We start from the raw sequence: 18481 nt of genomic DNA on the forward strand, positions 1-18481 counted from the left end.
AGGAAATAACTGGTTTCTTCAGTTTAACCTCAAACCTCAGTAAACAATCCAAGATGTCACATAGGAAAATCCCTGAGCATAAACACCACACTGGTGCATCATGTCCCATATATCATTATCCCGTGCTATAGCTGTCCAGAATGCTGTGCAGCTTTGTTGGACAAGAAGTAGACTGTGGATTCAGTGATTCATAAAGCAGAAGCTTTAGCCAGAACATACAAAGTTTGTCAGTGGTGTTTTTCTCTGCAGTTACTCTGCACTAATCACAGTATAGAATCATATCACAGAAAGTAGAAAATCAGTTCCTATAAAGAAATATAATCTTTCTTACAGCAAGTTTAATGAAATTCCTGAGATATTCCAGAAATCAGTTGGACAACTTCCCTTTTGACTTTATGTCATTCATCACTTGTGTTTCACCAGGACCCGTTTTTTACAGCAGTCAATCAGCAAATTTGTCAAGCAATATTACAGCAATCTGTCCATGGTTGTATTAGGTTGTTCATGACTGGAAAAGAGGGAGCTTTCTATAACTGCACTAACAGCAGGTATCAATTTCTGCCTGCTACTTTGAAATATACACTGCTTGTCTTTGTGCGAGATGATACAAAAGTCTTTTATTCTATTTTTATTTCTATTTCTAGAAAGCTTTCACATTGCTTTTATGCACATCTTTTAACATTTGGTAGCCTTTAATAACTAGAACATTTGGTAGTACCACTGACAACATTTCCACTAGATTATTTCTCTTAAACATTTTGCATGTGAGGAAGATATTGAAAGAAAGACTATATATACTTCTGTAACCCATACAGTTTTACAGCATTTCTCATACAATGATGTTTACTTAGAAGTTCTCACAAGTCATTCAGACCAACAGAAATTTTCTATCTAAGGGTCTTTACACCAGCACATTAAATGAAATCAGTACCTCAAGAGAACAGTTATAATGACATACATGTTATCATAAAATGTTAAAGTCTTTTGTTATTGAAAATGCTTATTTCTGGACTTCTCATAGCTCATCCTATTCCTTTGGCAGAAGCCATGTGATTTTAATGACTAAATTCATCACTTCTACACTAAGCTTTCTGGAAGTCCTGAGTTGCAGAAGCAGCATGATTTCTAGTCTGAGAAAGTACGGGTGGCAGTGATCACAGTCACAAAGTCCAAGCAGGGAGCTAGTTTACATACTGGTTTTATTCCAAATTAATTGTTTAGGGAGTAAGGTTGGCACATGAATAGTTGGGCCAAATGCTAAGGGCCAAGTTGGAGAAAGGAATGGGGACTCTTTTCATTGCAAGTGGCAACAGCTGGAGAAGCCAAAGACCACATTGAGCCACAGGTGCTGGGGAGAAACATGACTGGGGCTGGGAAGAGAAAGACACACATTAGAGTAAGAGAAATTATAAGCAGGAACCATGGGAAAAGGAAGATGCTGGACAGCAGATACAGCCAGTGACACACTACACAAAAAATAGAAACTGATGTCATTGCTTCTTATACCCAATGTTGTGGGTCAACTACAAAGAGGGGTCACTGGCCAGTCCTTGTGTCCTCCACAGACCACGGTCTCCTAAGGAAACATTACCAGTCCTTTTTGAAACATGCCTCACTGCCATCTCCTTCTCTTTTCTCATTCCTCTGCTTTGCTACCAGACAGTGTCCTGTTTGCTGTCACTCCATCTGACTGTGCCTTTAGGAACCAGGATTATAGGGAATTATTTGCTGCCAAACCACCAGAAGCATGTTTGATACACCAAACAAAGCCTGAAAGTTGTTGGCAATGTTCATAAATAAAAATTTACTAAAACAAATACAAGATCATATCATGTGTGTTTCCTAAGCCTATGCAGCTAAACTGTTTCCAAAACTATGTACTACTTATAAGATTAAGTTATATACCACATAAAATGTGATCTAACTCATAACTTAGGAAAGGAAATGAGGCAAGATTTCTCGTTCTGTGGAAAGAATTAGAGTAAGCAACAGTTTGAACTCACCTTTCCCATGGGTCTGCAGTTAAGCTTTTAAAAATGCCAAGGAACAAAAACTTCAATATTCTATTTTTTCTGCATTCAGACAGTGCTTTTTTTCTGCCCTTCTTCCTCCTTGTAACTGAAGACTGATCTGAAATGCTTAACGGTGCTAGGGAGATATGCAGCATCTGTAATCTCAACAAAAAATTTAGAAGAATATAAACTGGTGAGATGAAAAGATGTGGACAATGCCCCTTAGGGAAGACTGGAAAGGAGGGCTGCAAACTAATCTCTTTGGAATTTGCTGCTGCATGAAAATGTGCACGCAGATACAGAAAAGGCATCCTTTTGCCTAAAATGGAGGAGAAATTCATAAGGAGAAATTAAAACCAACTATCATTTCTGAAGCACGTTTTGCATTCTTGGCTGATGGGAATATCCTTCAAATGTTCTAGAGATGATAGAAATGGTATTCACAGCTGTAGTTTTGGTAGTTAGACACAAATCTATCAGCTTTTCTCCTGAAAACAAATAGCAATGGGAAAAAAAAAAATCCAAACCAGAACAGCTGAATAGATGGAAATTACATTCACTGGCTTGCCTGCAAAGCAAAAGGAGCATTCCTTTCCAAAATGCTTTTTCTCAGCCATTCCCCGTCAGTCCTCTTTCTTCCCCTGGAGAGCTGGTTACTCCTGAGATTCGAGAGAGAATTCTGTGGCATGTCCTGCATATGATAATAACAGAAGGACAGAAAGATTGTTAGTTCCCATAGTTACTACGAAAAGTTTTTTTGGTTGATCAAATTGAGTGTTTTATATTTATAGCTGACTGATTCAGCTTCCATCTGTGCTGATGAGTGTTAAGCTGCTCATACAAAAAAGTCTGGCATATCTGAAATGCAGGACTTTGAGAAAACTCTTTTATCCTGCCTACAGAATAACAGGCTTGTATTCTGCCACTAAGAAAATTTCATAACAATAAATAAAACCGCTGGCTTCAAAAAGCATTCCTGAAAAAGCACAATGATTAGCCTTGCAACCTTTGCGGCATTCCCATTGCTGAGTAGTCACTAGCAGTCTGTACCGGGTCCAATAGTGTTCAACAACTTTATTAATCATCTGGATGATGAGGCAGAGTGAGCCCTCAGCAAGTTTGCTGATGACACCAAACTGGGAAGAGTAGCAGCCAGAGGGTCGTGCTGCCATCCAGAGGGACCTCAACAGGCTGGAGAAAGGGGCTGACAGGAACCTTCAACAAGGGGAAGTGCAAAGTTCTGCACCTGGGGACCAGGACATGCTACGTGTTGGCCGGCTGGAAAACAGCTTGGCAAAAAAGGACCTGGGGGTCCTGGCAGACGACAAGCTGAACATAAGCCAGCAATGTGCCCTTGTGACAAAGGTGGCCAATGGTATCCTGGGCTGCACTAGGAGGACTGTTGCCAGCAGGTGGAGGGAGGTGATCCTTCCCCTCTATACGGCACTTGTGAGGCCACACCTGGACTGCTGGGTCCGGTTCTGGGCCCCCAGTACAAGAGAGACATGGACATACTGGAGCCAGTCCAGTGAAGGGCCACAAAGATAATTAAGTGACTGGAGCATCTCTTCTACGAGGAACGGCTGAGAGAGCTGGGACTGATCAGCCTGGAGAAGAGAAGTCTCAGGGGGATCTTATCAATGTGTACACATATCTGAAGGGAGGGTGCAAAGAGAAGGGAGCGAGGCTCTTCTCAGTGGTGGCCAGAGACAGGACAAGAGGCAATGGGCATGAACTGAAACACAGGAAATTCAACTTAAATATAAGAAAAAACTTCTTTGGTGTATTAAGATCCACTACGTTTGCAATGATCTAGAAAAAGCATCTAGACTAACCTTCAAGTTACGAGTCTTTTCAGGTTTTTCCTCCATCTTACTCTATAAGTGTTCCTTGTAGGCACTCAGAGATCCTCCTGAATTACTGTGGATATCCTGCCTTGACCCTGCTTAGAAGAACATAGGTTGCTAAAGGGCAGAATTAGGGAAAAAAAAGCTGGGGGTTTTGTTTTTAAGGAAATGAAAGAACTTAACTTTGGCTTATCATGCCCCTGTCAAAGTGTGCAGCCTAACCAATAGCTCATTTCTCTTTCAGCTACACGGCACTACAGACAGTCATGCAAATGATTAAGAAGCCCTCAGCTGCCTTTTCTGTATGCCTTGCAAGCCCAGCTGGAGTTGGTGTGGTTGGCATATCTGTTTGTGAACTGTTGATCTCACTGAAGTCACAATGTGGTCAAAATCCACTTGTCCAGTCATGGCTCTCCTAAGAGAGTGGTTTCTAAACCATCTCCTGCTGTCATTGTAACTGTGAACAACATCTCTTGTTGAGGTACAACCAGCCAGAGAAATGACTTCCTTACTGCCAAATATCAGATTAGTTGAGCCTCTTCTTTGGTAGGAAGGAAAAACTGTGCCCACCATCTGCCCAGATGAGACCACTCTGCCTCTTAGCTTGTAACACCACTCTCTACAGTCCCTAATCTTACGCAAAACTACAGATGCCTTTGGTGAGTTGTTCCGTCTTTTGGGCAGCAGTCTGACTCAGTGATAAAAGGCAAGCTAGACAGCAAACAAAACTCTGCAAGTTTGCCTGTCCTTGGAGAGCCTCTGGAAAACCGGAGTCCTCTTCTCCCCAGCCACGTTTCTCTCACATGGAGTAAGACCTGGAGATCTGCCCTGCCTTGCAGCCAGTCTTGGGAAGCACTTGATCTCCTTCCAACTTCCAAGCATTACAGGCAAAGCAGGCTGCGGCTGAGCTTCCTGGACAGTGGGCAGTTTGGTTTATGTGCCACATCAGTTGCCAGGTCTCCTTAATATACATTCATAAGTAATTTGGGTCCTTGGCAAAAGACTCCTCCCACTTCATGTCTGGTTGATCTCAAACCCAAAGCTGTCCTAAGCCCTGACCCTGGCTGATACCAAATCACATTCCACCCACCACTTTTCGTCCTTCTGAGGACACTCCTGTTCTTTGGTTCCTGCTCCAGGGACTGGGAGGGATTCAAATTTCCTGCTACTTCCAGACTACGGGAAAGAAAGTCATTCCAGTAGTCTTCACTTCCCCCTCCCCAGGGGAAATGTGATGGGGCAGGGAAGTGCTGCTTGATTAAGAGGACCTTCTGAACCTCCACTTTTGCCAAGACATCAGGTCCAGAGGCATGACAGATTTGCCTGCCTCCTTATTGACAGCTCTTCACCCAGGGGCAGGAACTCCCCACACTGCACAGAAATGGCACAGTTAGGGTAGAAAAAATCTGTGTTTATAAACACAATTGCACATTTTGCATATGAAAAATCCCATCATCCTATGTACAAACATAGCAGGACCAGTGTGGGAGGTAATTTGAAAAAACAGCCCTTTCTGTATCCATTAATACTATTTTCCTTAAGGAAGAATGTTCAAGGTAGGAGTCAAGGGTATTCCGTGCCATTTAAATGTCTGCACTCAACTTTGAAGGTAGCCTTCAGTGAGGTACTGAGAAAAAGCCAGTGGTCTCTATAATAAATATTAAGCAAAAAAAAATGTTTGTTTTATATGGTGACAGTCTCACGGAGCCAGGGTGTGGTGTTAGGGAAACAGTAGCACTTGTTAAAAAAAAAATCAGTTAAGCTTTTCCTTGCTCTGGCTGTAGGATTTTCTGGAGCAGGGTAGGCTGCGTTTCCCTTGCCTGCTCTCTTTTGTTATTACTCTGCCTTGATACAGAGACAAGACTAGCTATAGGTAGTGCCAAATTTCTATATTTGCTTACAGGTTTGGTTCTAATACTCTAAAAGTCAAAAAAACCCCAAGCATAAGAGAGGGAAACAGCCAGATCCTCCCGAGTTCAGATTTTCAATGGCTACAGGAGTGCTGTTTCTCAGCTTCAATAGTGGTGTATGGAAAATCATGTTTTACAGAATTTACCTTTTTAATTCTCACACATAAGGTGGGTACGAGAGCTGGGACTCGGCAACATCTGCTTTTACAGTCAGCAGATTGATTTACGCCTGTTCCACTCCAGCTTCATACTTAGGGGTCCCAAAACTGGCTGAAAACCACAGAAACAAAGGGCTTGCCTTTTTTGGGAAGTTAGACCCATATCCCCTAGGAAATAGGAGAATTTTGAAACTGTCAGAAACAGCGTTATTTCTTAGTTCTCAGGACAAAGCAGAGTGTTATCAAAGGAGGAGTATGTTTTTAAATTAAATATTTGCCATATGCTGGTTTTACTATGTGTCATTGTCTATTTATTGTTACTTTTACTGTTTCTTTATTTTAACTTCTGAATTTCTCAGCATTTCTGAGTAAAAAAAGTAATCAATTTTATACATTCAGTCAACTGTTCTTTTGTCCTGCTTTTCTGTAGTAAGGAACGTGTCCCAAGTAGACTTCTTACAATGTCTCATACAGTTTCATTGCCTTTGAACTGCAAGATAGAACTTATTCCCCTCCTACTCTCCTCTACATACCAGAACTTCCGTATATTTGATAACTGTAATGAAGAATAAGTATTCTTTGCTTTTGAAATGCAAACCAGGACAACCAGTTGAGAGTCTTGAAACATAAGTGGCCGAAATGTTCCAGGTCAATGTTATTTGAATAATTTTTTTACATTCTCAGAATGACTGTGCTGTAGTTTGTAGCTTTGGTGGCACATGAATTCTGTTTGAGGCAGCTGTTCATTTCCATCTCTGTGCAAATTGCAGAAGTTACTCTATTTCAAAAAGGAAAAGATCTGTACAAATGTCTTAGGGAACTGCGTAAGTTTCAGGCTATATCTCTACTGGTAATGCAACCATATGTACACAGTATTGAGTGTTTTCTTATGAACTGGCAAGATTTTTTTATTTTTTTATTTCTATAAATGGATAAGGCATTATATTTATTTTCAAATTTAAACAAAAATGCCTGTGCAAGCCTATGAACCTGTCAAAAATTTTAGATAAGGTCACCAAAGCGCAAACACTAATGAATTTCCCTTGCATAAATCTCCAGGGTTTGAAAGCTGCACTTCCTCCCATAGGCAGCTTTAATTATGTGATACAAGGGTGCTACACAGAGCCAAATCTGTCCCCTAATCATTCTATCAATCAACTTCACTAATCATTCTCCCAATCTCCAATGCAGGCACTGGCTCGTGTAACTAGGGAAGGCAAAGCAAGAAAACTTGGTCCACAGTTTTCCACCAAATCAGTCAGAAATCCAGACGCGTTCTAAAGCAGCCGATGACCAGGCTCCCTGGTTGAACTTAGTAGTGATGGGGGAAAGAAAACTGCTCGTCATTGTTCCTGTAAGTAAGAAAAACTGCAACAGGTTTAAGGAGGCCTGTGAAACCACAAGATCAACTAACAGATGGACATTACAGCCTCTGGGGAGAAGGAAAGGGAACACAATGCTGCCAGAAGCAGTTTATGGCAGAGTTCATGTCACGGGGTGTGACAGAAGCTGTATGATACTGCATAGAGAATTGGCACTGAGAAAGCTGGAGACCCTGCAACATGAAGAGAGTACCCAGGCATCAGTGCCATGGGAAGAATAAAGGGCTAAGAACCAAGTCCTTTACTCACAGAAAATTTTCAGTTAGATATTCCTATGCAATCTCCATACTTCTATCTGTAAATGACCCACTACACTTTTGAGCGCTAGATATTATGACAGCTGAACGAATAGTAGGGGAAATAAACATGACTATAGCAAAAACACTTCATATTTGCTTTCTTAGAGTAACTGCAACTTCAGACTCCATTACCACAAAAGTTTTGTGTAAAACCTAAATATGTGATCAAGATCCTCTTGTGTTAGATGCTATACAAATACTGAACGAGAAATACAGTTTTTGTCAGCCAGATGGGCAGGGATCTTTACGCAGAAGGGCCAACTTTTATCAGCAGGGTGGGGTGCTTTTGTGGGGGGAGGCTCGACATTTTGATAAAGAAGAATATTAAAGAATATTGTGAAGGAGGACAGCGAATTAATTTTGCTGCTATTTAAGTCCAGTACCTGTCGTGTGTGAGAACAGGGATGAAATTAATTTTCAGAAGTCTGAGCACACTTCAAAGACATTATTTCATCATGCAGGTACCCAGAGATATATATAATTCAAGCATGAATGTAACTGTTCACAAAGGCATATCTACACCAGATAAGCAGAAGAAATTTGCTTTCATAATTGAACTAGAGTATTGGCCTGAAGCTTGTATTGCTGCCATGGTTGGTGATACAGGGGTTAATTCAAATTTAAATATATAAAGTCAAAACAACATCACATCAGTCAAGCTAGTTCTACTTTAAATTGCTAATGTGGACATACCAAATATTATACACTTAAGAAACTGTTTCTTCTTATCTCTGAAATTAATTTTCTGATTCTAGACTAGTTAATTTACATGCTTAAATTAGTATGTGTTATGTAGATTCATTGACTAGAGTTAGGGTATGATTTACTATGCAGTGAAAAATCAGTTGTATTCTTAATTGAGGCAGTTTAGCAGAAGTCTCCAGATGGTCTGGAGTCTTTAGATGGACAGACTTAGATGCCGCAGTGTTGCAGGGTGAAATACAATTCCGTGTTCAAGAGGATGGTGTAATGGCTTAACCAAAGATATAAATCTTGACATTCAGCTTGGTCCCACATCTTGATGTAAGATAAATATTGCTAAGCTGTGTTTGGAGTGTATGTGCATACACTGATCATCTAAGACGTGGGGAAAAAAATGTCCTGTGGTGGTTTTGTTTTTTTGTATAGGCTTTTAAAGTTTCCTTTTTTAAACAGACATATCTCCTTCAGTCCACAGTTAGTTACAGGTTGAAACACTCTTTGACATGTTTCTTTAAAACTCCCCCGCTGTGCCTATAAATCAGACAAATGGTCAATTGTCTGCTGTTATTCATACGTGTGCTTAGCAGCATTTTCAGTGGAGAAAATCAGCTCAACACTCAATTAATGCATGACATTTCTGTAATAGCAGAATCTGGGGATTTCCACTGCCTTGTCCCACTTACCTGCCCTCAGAAGTAATTTGTGTACAGCACAGTGTGAGTTAGAGAGTATCTGTATATAAAATCACTACGGAAAGGAACACTGACTATTTTTCAGATGTCACCATTAATTTTGTGCTCTAATCTCAGGTTTAACTATTTAAAAATAGACACAAACATTTAGGTATTGCCAGGCATTTGGAAATCGTTGCAAATACAGGTAAATATCCAGACAAAATTCTTCTGGCTAGAGTGTTTCTTTTACCTCTTCATGTTCAGAATGCTTTAAGATTTCTGAAGGGTACCGAATATAGCTCATTTACTCTAACTTCACTTCACTTGTTAATAGCGTAATGAATTAACCCGAGTAGAAAACACAGGGGATGACCATAGAAGACACTTCTGCTATATACAAACTTTTTGCGAGTCTGAATGTTTTTTAAATATATAGCAGTTTCCATATGAATTAATAGGTGAGAAAGAGAAATTCAGAACATTTCAGGACATACTAGTATTAGATAACCATAACCTCTCTGATAAACACAAGGGAAAAAACACACACACTCCTCTCAAACTGTTTCACTTTCCAGCTCCATTATAGAAATATTTTCTACACAGTTTACAATTCTGGGGTCTCTCTACTATGAAACTTGTTCCTTTTGCAGGTTTTTTTCAAACCACTAATAATAAAACATTCTTTATTTTGAAAGCCTGCCTTAGCAATGATGATTTCATTTACGTTAGGTGATTTTTATTCAGTTGGCACAAAACACTTGACCAAAGAACATGACTTTGAAAAAAGAAATTAGCTCCTCTAAGTGTGTTTTCCTATAGAAGAGCTGTAGTAATGTTTCTTACATACTTTAGCGAGGAAAAAAGTTAAATCACTTTTAAATTTGCTTTCTTCCAAGCACTGACACTTTTTTAACAGATACTTAGTTAATTTCAGTCTCAAATATTGGCAAAAATGTCTTTAGCTGTAAGATCTCGGAGATGGGTTCCTTTCTTTCCTGGTAAAAGTCAAGCCCAGTTAGTAGCTCCACATCCCGAACACGTGCAGAATGAGCCTGAACTCTTTCTTCAACCCATTCGGAAAGTGTTTTATTTTCCTGCCAAAACAAACAAGAACAATGTTCAAACACATAAAAGGCACTCTGTTGTTTGGTGGTGGTGTTAGACAACAACTACTGTTTGAACTGGTTTGACAGACTAAAGGCCTCCAGTTGGTAGAACTTCTTTCAGGTTTTCCTAGACATCTTTACAGCCTTGCATTTAGGGATCTCATTTAAACAGAATCAAATGGATGTCCCCTCTCCCCATCTCCAAAGTAACAGAGAAGCAAAATTATGCTGAAATGGCAAGTGTGACTTTTAACTACAAAGTACAGTTGAGTTGTGTGTACTTACACACAAGTAAGGATAGTTTTAGTTACAGTATAAATTAGCTGCAGTGCTCAGGCTAGCCAAACAACAGGCACCTGACAACCTGAACAAAGTCCTTACAGCAGCTCAGTCTTGATTGTTGGACAGCAATAATAATTGCTAGATAGACAGGGAAAACAATGGAAATGTAAGCACTAATCAATCAAAAATGTTATTGTTCGATTCTTTTACTAAAAAGTTTTTTTGCAAACAGATGGTAATTTGCTTTTCCGTTAACAATATCTGCTTCTGACACAGATGGTTCACTAAATTTACGTCACTGCAAGACACAACGAATATAAAGTGCAACAATATTTGGGGTTTGTTGCTAAACTTTAGAAATAATAGATGTTAATTTCTAAAGTATAAAGACTAATTCATTCAAATTATTTATTTTGTATATTTAGTCAACTCTCAACTACCAGAAAAATCACTGGGCAGTTGTGGATTATCCACACCACAAATGAGGAGACACCCAAGTTGTTTCTAAGCAGCGCAAGCTTGCACCTGTCTGGAGTTATGAGTTCAAAGTTATGAATAAACTAAATAAACACAATTGTATTGCTTTGAGGGCCAGTTCAAGTCTGTGCAGCTATACTTGTGGGTGGGGAGACTCTGTAATACGCACACTGAGCTAAGGAACCTTCTGCATCCCAGAGGTTATGGAATAGACACTCAGCTGGCTCAACAATACATATTACACTCAGCTAATTTATTTTGTTTGCTACAAAACATGAGATTTACACTGTTAGTGGTAAGCATAGATTTTATTTAATTCAAGTATGAATTTCAACTGCAGAACCACCCACCTAAGTGCCTACTGTCTAATTTCTGATAAAGGTGGAACCAAGGATTGAAGTAATTCTTCTAGCTACACTGAAGGGAGTAACAGTCAAAGTCCTCTGATATCTCTGGAGTAAGTTTATCCTGCAGCCTTCCATAAAGCTATCTTATCACCCTGTTGGCTGTGCTGCTGTTCTCAGCCCTTCTCAGGTGACAGCATTTCCAAGTCCTCTTATCAAACCCTCCTTTCTTCTTCTTCCTTGCTTCCTATCAACTCATTCGTTTCCAGCTACCACTCCTGGAGCTTCTTGCTCTCCTAGTCATCGCTTTAGCTCTCAACTCACTCTCAACTCATGGGAAATGAATTAATTAAGCACTTAGACTTCTAAAGATTCTCCAGATGACTGGATCCCACTGGGAATGAGTTCACAAAGCTCATTGGCACGCAGGAACATAGAACTATACTTACAGCACAGCTTTCAGTGTTGTCAGGTCGATGAGGAATGATAAAAGACAAAGCATCCAAGGAGCCTGAACAGTTCAGTGGAGTATAGGACTTGTTCTTGCAGCTAGTCAGAACCACAAAGTAATGGGTTGGGACAGGGATCTCTGTATTGTTTACATGCCTACAAAACAAACATTAATTATGGGATTTATCTAGATGTCAAGTATTAAAACCACTCATGCCATTAGTAATTTATAGAACTTATCTCAGCATAGATCTTTCACTACTATATGACTTTTATTTATTTTATAATTGAAATAAATACCTGATGGGATAGACAGCCTCACTATCTGTTTCATGAACAGCCAAACACACATGGATTAGTCCTTTTGCTACAAGCAATCACACTGAAACCAACAGGATTGCTTACATGGTCAACACTATTTTGCCAAAGCCAAAAATCTCTACATCTGGAAGAGGCAGGATAGAGCATCTTATTTGACCTTCATTACATTAAGAATTTCAACCACATGAAACTGAATTGGAGAAGAGTAACAAGAAAATTAGCTTCTGGTTCCTTGCCAGCAAGAAATGCCAGAATGATGACTCGTGGCCATGTGCTATAGAAACCAGTTTAGGATACCTGATTGAAAATGCCTTTGCCTCCCTTTTCTGGCTATTCTGTGAACATGGTCACTTCTGTGTATAAACTTATGAGGAGCTGAATGCTTCCCAAATTTGCTGTACATTTTCAGTATTCAACACACCACCATCACTGAAATCATTATACTGCTTCATATGACTGACTAACCATGCTGAATAAAACATGCTTATTGCAAACTGTAGACAACATTATGTGGTCAACTGGATATTACAGCATTCTGCTTGGAAGGAAGTTCTAGTCTCTCCTCCCTTCCACCCTCCTACTTCGTGGCAGAGCTGATTTTCCCATTCTCAAACCATTTTTGACAGATGTGGTATTAAGTCTAGCCTTGAATAAAACATCTCCAGTGACAGATTCAGCTGTGCAGATTTCCCAGCACTTTTCTGCTACAGAAGTGTTCTTACCGTCACAAGGCATTTTCCCTATATATTGAACCATCTAAGTTGTTTGTTCTCATTCTGTTTTTTCCTCCTTCTGTCCTCATTCACTAACATAAATAATTGGTCTTTATCTTTTATAATTCTCTTTTACAGAATTTTTTTTATGTAAGTCTTCTCTTATTCCTGTTTCTACACACAGTGAATTTTAAATGTATTTTGTCATGCTACCAGAGCTCACTAAAATGTCCCTAGAACTTGTCAGACCTTCAAGTGACCCGTGTAAGCCATAGCTCTGCAAAGGTACCACTCAGGAACGTTACATTTTACATTCCCAGTTACATGATTCCGTGAAGGCAAACACAGAAATCTGATCTTTGATAAAACACATCAGTTTGAGACAACAGGGAGAAACAACAAACGAGTGAGCGCAACATGAAAGTGAGAAAATTCTGCTTAAGCACATCTTCTGCATATTTAGATGTCATATATTCTCCCAGTATTTCTGTTGCAGAGGCCCAAAAATCTAGGCATAAGCTTGGGAAACAAATTACTGGTCTGTATCTGTGCAAGTGTACATAGATACACATGTAGCTGCAAAGCTTTTTTCTCTTTACTGGAACTTCAACTTCTACAGTACTGTATCTGTTTGCAAGAGTATTTGCTGTTGTATGAGTAACAGCGGATGTAGTATTATAAAGGGAATGCTCCATTCTCTGTGATACTTGTTTCTTGTTCTTTTTGAATGGAAGTTTGTCTGTGTGGAAATACAGTGGGAAATAATCTGGAATTTGACTTCTGGCTTTTACATGTACTTACTGCTTAATTTCATCAGGAGTATCAAAATGGCCATCATAATTGTAATCAAACACTGGTCCACTGATAACATTTACTCCATTCCTTTCTCTAGCATACTCCTGAAGAAGCACATTATGGAAATAGTCCCATATGTCTGTCATTAAAAGAAAATATAAGCATATTTAACATAAATTTGAAGTTATTTCACCACTAAAGAAAAAGAACATATTTCCCTTTTCACTATAGATGAATAAAAAAAAGTTCCAAACTAAACTGCCTGTAAAATCAGGCCTCTGCAAGGGCCATTGCACTCCTGGCGATAATGTGTTTGATCTGAAGCTGAAACTACAATTCTAGAACTGAGAAGTCATTCATTTCTGGCCTATCTGCTAGCACCTGCAACTGTGCCAATCAGTAGGAACTGAGATAATGGCTTTGTGAGAGGAATATTCACCACCTGAGTTAGTCTAACTCTACAGAACTCATGTCAAATATCACTAGACAATTTGGCTTATTTCACAGATGTTATCTGAGAAAATACAATTTGTAAGATATAAGCTAGTGAGACTATTCGAATTATTTACAGCTATCATGGCAAAAAAAAACCCCAGATGGGTTTGGGGGTTGAGGGCATCCCCTACTGATTTATCTCTTGCTTATGGTCTAGAGTAACTTCTTGTAAGTTTAAATCTCTTGTACAGTTTTCCTCGGAAAACAGGATTTTTCATAATGTCTTTGATTTACTTGGAAGATTAAAGCCACTTAAGTTTTCTGGATCTCTGTTTTTTATATGACATGAGTGAATGAATAAATGAGGTCTGAATGCATTAGAAAGGTAGTTACCTCATTGCTTTTCCTCCAGCTTTTTCCTTACGCAATTCCTCTTTCTATCCTTTGTCTAAGAAAATGAGCCTAGGTCTAAGAGTAAAACAGGACAATATGCAGTTGTGGAAAATTTCTTATCAATGATTATGAACAAATGTGAGTCAGGCTGGATGGAAAGAGTTAATGTAGCTTACTGCACTTGTATAATAGAAATATCTGCGTGAAATAAATATTCCAAGATCAGTATTGTCTGGTTTGAGTTTCTGCTTGATGAAACAGGCACTGTATCAGGGCATTGTTTACAAACTTCGTCCTGTCTTACCTTGAGACCTTGCAAAAGGAAAGAAAAAGTGCCATTTTCATTCACCTTGAGCATTTCCCCAAGGGCATATTTTCATGAGAGTTTCATAGCTAGCATTTCATGTTAGGACCGCACACAGGAGATGAAGAGAAAATTCAAAAGTGAACAGGTACACCTAAGCAGAGGTCAGACAGGACTATACACAGAAAAAAATTTAACTTGCATAAGTGCATTTTAAAATTTCAAACATCTACTTATAAAAAGTTTTAAATACCTTTGCATAAGATCTGGATATACTGCAGGCCATGCATTAATGTTTTTAAGTCCTTGTCATAGCTTTATCAAATCCAGAACCATAATTATAGAAAATTAATCAAAATTAATCAAAACTTTGCAACCTACCTCTGAAAGCACTATACATGGGAACAATATTGCTGGTGAGTAAGGCATCATACTGTTCAAGAGCAGATGAATTGAAGTCTGTATAAAAGAACAAAGTATAAATTAATGAAATAGTATACAAAGATGAATAAATTGCAGGTACATGTAATTCAATTACATTTTACATTTGAGCGTGAGTGTATGATCCTACTGCAAATGTATCTCCAAATTTGTTTGTACAATCTGTTCAATAAAGTAATTATCAAATTTGACAATAGGAAATGAATATTCATACAGAGGAAGTGGGACAGCCCTTCACTCCAACTCTTTACATCTTTCCAACCAGTTTTCATCACATTCAAGTTGTTCCATTTTTTAAAGAAAAACTTAAATGTTCTAAACTGAAAATATTTAGATACAAGTAGCAGTTGCCCTGCTTTTGGTCAGTCTACAAACACTGGAAACCTTTTTCTGCCCAACGTGCTGATCCGAAGAAGTTTGGTTTGGTGTTTGGGCATATGTTTAAACATAAACCCACATCCAGCTGATTAAGCCTTTCTAAGCTCTAGCTATAAAAAGAACCATTGCTCACTGGGAGGATAGAGGAAACTGCGGGTGAAGGTCAGTCCTTCTGGGTAGTTGGAACAATTTTGGCTCCGAGCAACAGGGATTCTAACATCAGCCCGCAGACAGTCTGAAACAGTGGGAGGAAGAGGAGATGTGTTTTCCTATGAAAAGGGAAAAAAAAAAATATTACACCCACAGCTGTGGCAAACCCAATGCTTTGTATGGTTTTAACTTTCTAGAACAGACCTCATTGAATCTTCTCCTATTTTCATAGTGAATCAGGTCAATGCAAGTAATGGACACTGATGTTTTCTGCCTAGTGTTTTTCCTCTACTTCTGTTTTTAGGTAATTCAGGGAAATCCTTATGCAGCATGTAAAATTGTAGTAGCAAGATAAGGTTATACCTTAGGCAAAAACAGGTGACAAGTTTGGCTCATTCGTCACTTTTACATATTTCTGGAAACACAAACTTGATGTCACATCCTCCTGGAAAGCAGCTAGTATATAAAGATGACACTATCCTCAGCATCTGAGGATGCTATCTCCATAATAAGAGTCAGTGCTGCTGAAGAGTTAAAGCTAAATAAATTCATAGTAAATTCAGTACATTTTACTGGCTATCTTCACTAACTTCACTGAGACATGTTAACATGCAGACTAGCTAAGATCTAGCCAAAAGTGATTCTCATGAGTATAATTGTTTCTATAACCTTTACTTTATTTTCTAAAACCTCTTCTATAACCTTTATTGTAATTTTACAATAGCATTAACTAAAACATCAGAATATGCTTTTCTGTGTTTAACTGCATTTTTTTTTCATACTCATTTATATGTAATTTATTTTCATTTTGGTAAGAATGGAACATATTTATTTGCTTTATACCTTTATAAATGGTAGTTAAACAACTAAATTGATTTTCAGTACATTGTTTATTTTGATTGGTTAAAACCAAGCAGAAATAAACTGGAATGTTCTTCTTGTGCCTCTTTGTACTCCTTGATTTAATTTCCTTACTTACTTTTATGAGAATTCCTGTAGATGCCCATATTATGGTCAGGCTGTATACTAATGGAAAATATGTATACCACATGGAGTGAAATATAAAAGACAAAAGACTGCCTTTGCCACCTGAGCAGATAAGCTGTCATTGTCAAGCAGATGTAAATCCCAATACAAAACTGACAACCAATTCATTTGAGCAATTTGTCCTTTTTAGTATCCAAATCAATAAGGCAGGGTTAATGGATCAGGGTCACTGAATAAACCAATATTTTAAACTTAATAATTGAGCTGTGATACTCAACAATGGCTTCAACTTCTTTATGGTTTCTGAAAGGAAACCTGAATCAAAGTAACAAAGATCTGAGTAAACATGCCAAGGCCTGTCCTGAAGAGAACTTCATTCTTCTCACTAAATACAGTGGTCACACCTAATGTTATCCAAATACAGCAGGGAATCTACTTTTGACCTACATCATGAATCTGGGTTATTAATAGCATTCACATTTTATTCAACTTGAAGCGATGAGGAAACCACTCAACTCTCTTCTCATTATTTCACATTTCTTGAAGCTAACTATATGACCTATGAGCTCTAATCCAAGTGCCAAGGCAGGAGGACAGTGTTTTAGAGCTGCCTGTCCATCACACATGTAATACACCATATAACCTGTATTTTCACGAACACTCCCATACATTTAGGAGATGAAGGCTGCTCATGGCTATTTCCATTGGACATCACAGGAGAAAATTCTCCAAGGGAAGAAATGAGAATTCATAATGAACCTACAAACTCTCAAAATACTAAAAAAGCAACCACTCAAGAATATTTCAGCTTGTTTTTTCAAGGATCTACAAGTCAGCAAGTAAACAATATCAAAAGCTGTTGAAAGATGAGAATGGCTATGTCTGTGTCACCTTTTAGTACGAGATCAACAGTTAATGCAACCCCAGATTGCAAGCTGTATTGCTAATGCTCTGTGAACTAATACACTCACTCTGCTACAACCTCTCTTCATTTCTTTTCCTCAAAATAGAGGGATAAGCTATTTTTAAACAGATTGTCTATCAATAAGAATAGAATGATTCTCAAAGAAGCTGTTGAAAGTGCTCATTTATTAAGAAATGAGAACTTGACAGTGATAGCCACTGCCTCAAAACTTCAGAATCAGAAAAAAACGTTCATCACCAATTCAACAGCTGTAGCCCTTTGGCTCCTTGTCTTTCAGGTCAAAGAACCATAACGTCTTCTGAATAAAACAGTTACAACTAAAAAATGGCCTTGCCTATCATATTATGCATTAACTTTTCTGATGCAGGTTATTGTCTTTTGACGAGCTAGTAATTAATGTTGAGAAGCATGAGTTATTTGCATTACATGACAGACTTTAAGCATCTGCTGTGGTCTGTCATGTCAACTTCAGCCACCTCCAGGAATCTTTTTTCAGTAGTCAAGAAGAAAAAATACTAAACCGCAAAACCCAACACTCCCATAATCCGCAGCGCACTGAACTTTAGTTGCAAAAATCCCAGTGATTTATACAAGTCTCATTGCTGTTTTCATCCCATTGCAGGATAGATAAGATTGTTATACATTTTAATATATTTTTATAGTAAACTTCAGTGATTCTACATAGCAAAGCTATTTAAATTCCACAGGTGTGTGCAGGCAGGTGGAGGGACTATCTTTTTGCAAGAAAATCTGCCTTCCTCCCTGGCAGATGAGTATAAAATCGCAAGAAAATAAATGTCCTTCAATCTTAAATTTTCCTTTGACTGAGAATACTAAGTAACCAAAACTCTATCTGACACCCTTTATTTAAGATCTGTAACTATATATTATTCATAATATCCCTGATTCTGATATCACATGCAGGTGCAATAATACTGTGCAGGCTCGATCAGCCAGTCCAGTTTCAAAACTTCCAAATCACACAAAACCAGCAAA

The 18481-nt window shown here is 38.5% G+C and overlaps 1 protein-coding gene across 2 annotated transcripts in view; it reads right to left on the minus strand.

The window, feature by feature from the left end:
- Positions 1-8968: 8968 nt before the first annotated feature.
- ENPP3 (ectonucleotide pyrophosphatase/phosphodiesterase 3) overlaps positions 8969-18481 on the minus strand; it is a 42007-nt gene continuing 32494 nt past the window's right edge. Inside the window, exons 21-25 of one of the 2 annotated variants that reach the window (XM_050894664.1) lie at positions 15557-15692; positions 14986-15063; positions 13479-13611; positions 11643-11799; positions 8969-10078 (exon numbers count right to left, since the gene is read on the minus strand). In XM_050894664.1, coding sequence (XP_050750621.1) covers positions 9905-10078; positions 11643-11799; positions 13479-13611; positions 14986-15063; positions 15557-15692 — 678 coding nt within the window. In that variant the 3' untranslated portion in view covers positions 8969-9904. Of the gene's footprint in view, positions 10079-11642; positions 11800-13478; positions 13612-14985; positions 15064-15556; positions 15693-18481 lie in introns of those variants that run through there. The other variant, XM_050894665.1, reaches the window with a different exon arrangement.

This window comes from Gymnogyps californianus, chromosome 3 (genome assembly GCF_018139145.2).
Source record: "Gymnogyps californianus isolate 813 chromosome 3, ASM1813914v2, whole genome shotgun sequence".
Classification (NCBI taxonomy): Eukaryota; Metazoa; Chordata; class Aves; order Accipitriformes; family Cathartidae; genus Gymnogyps; species Gymnogyps californianus.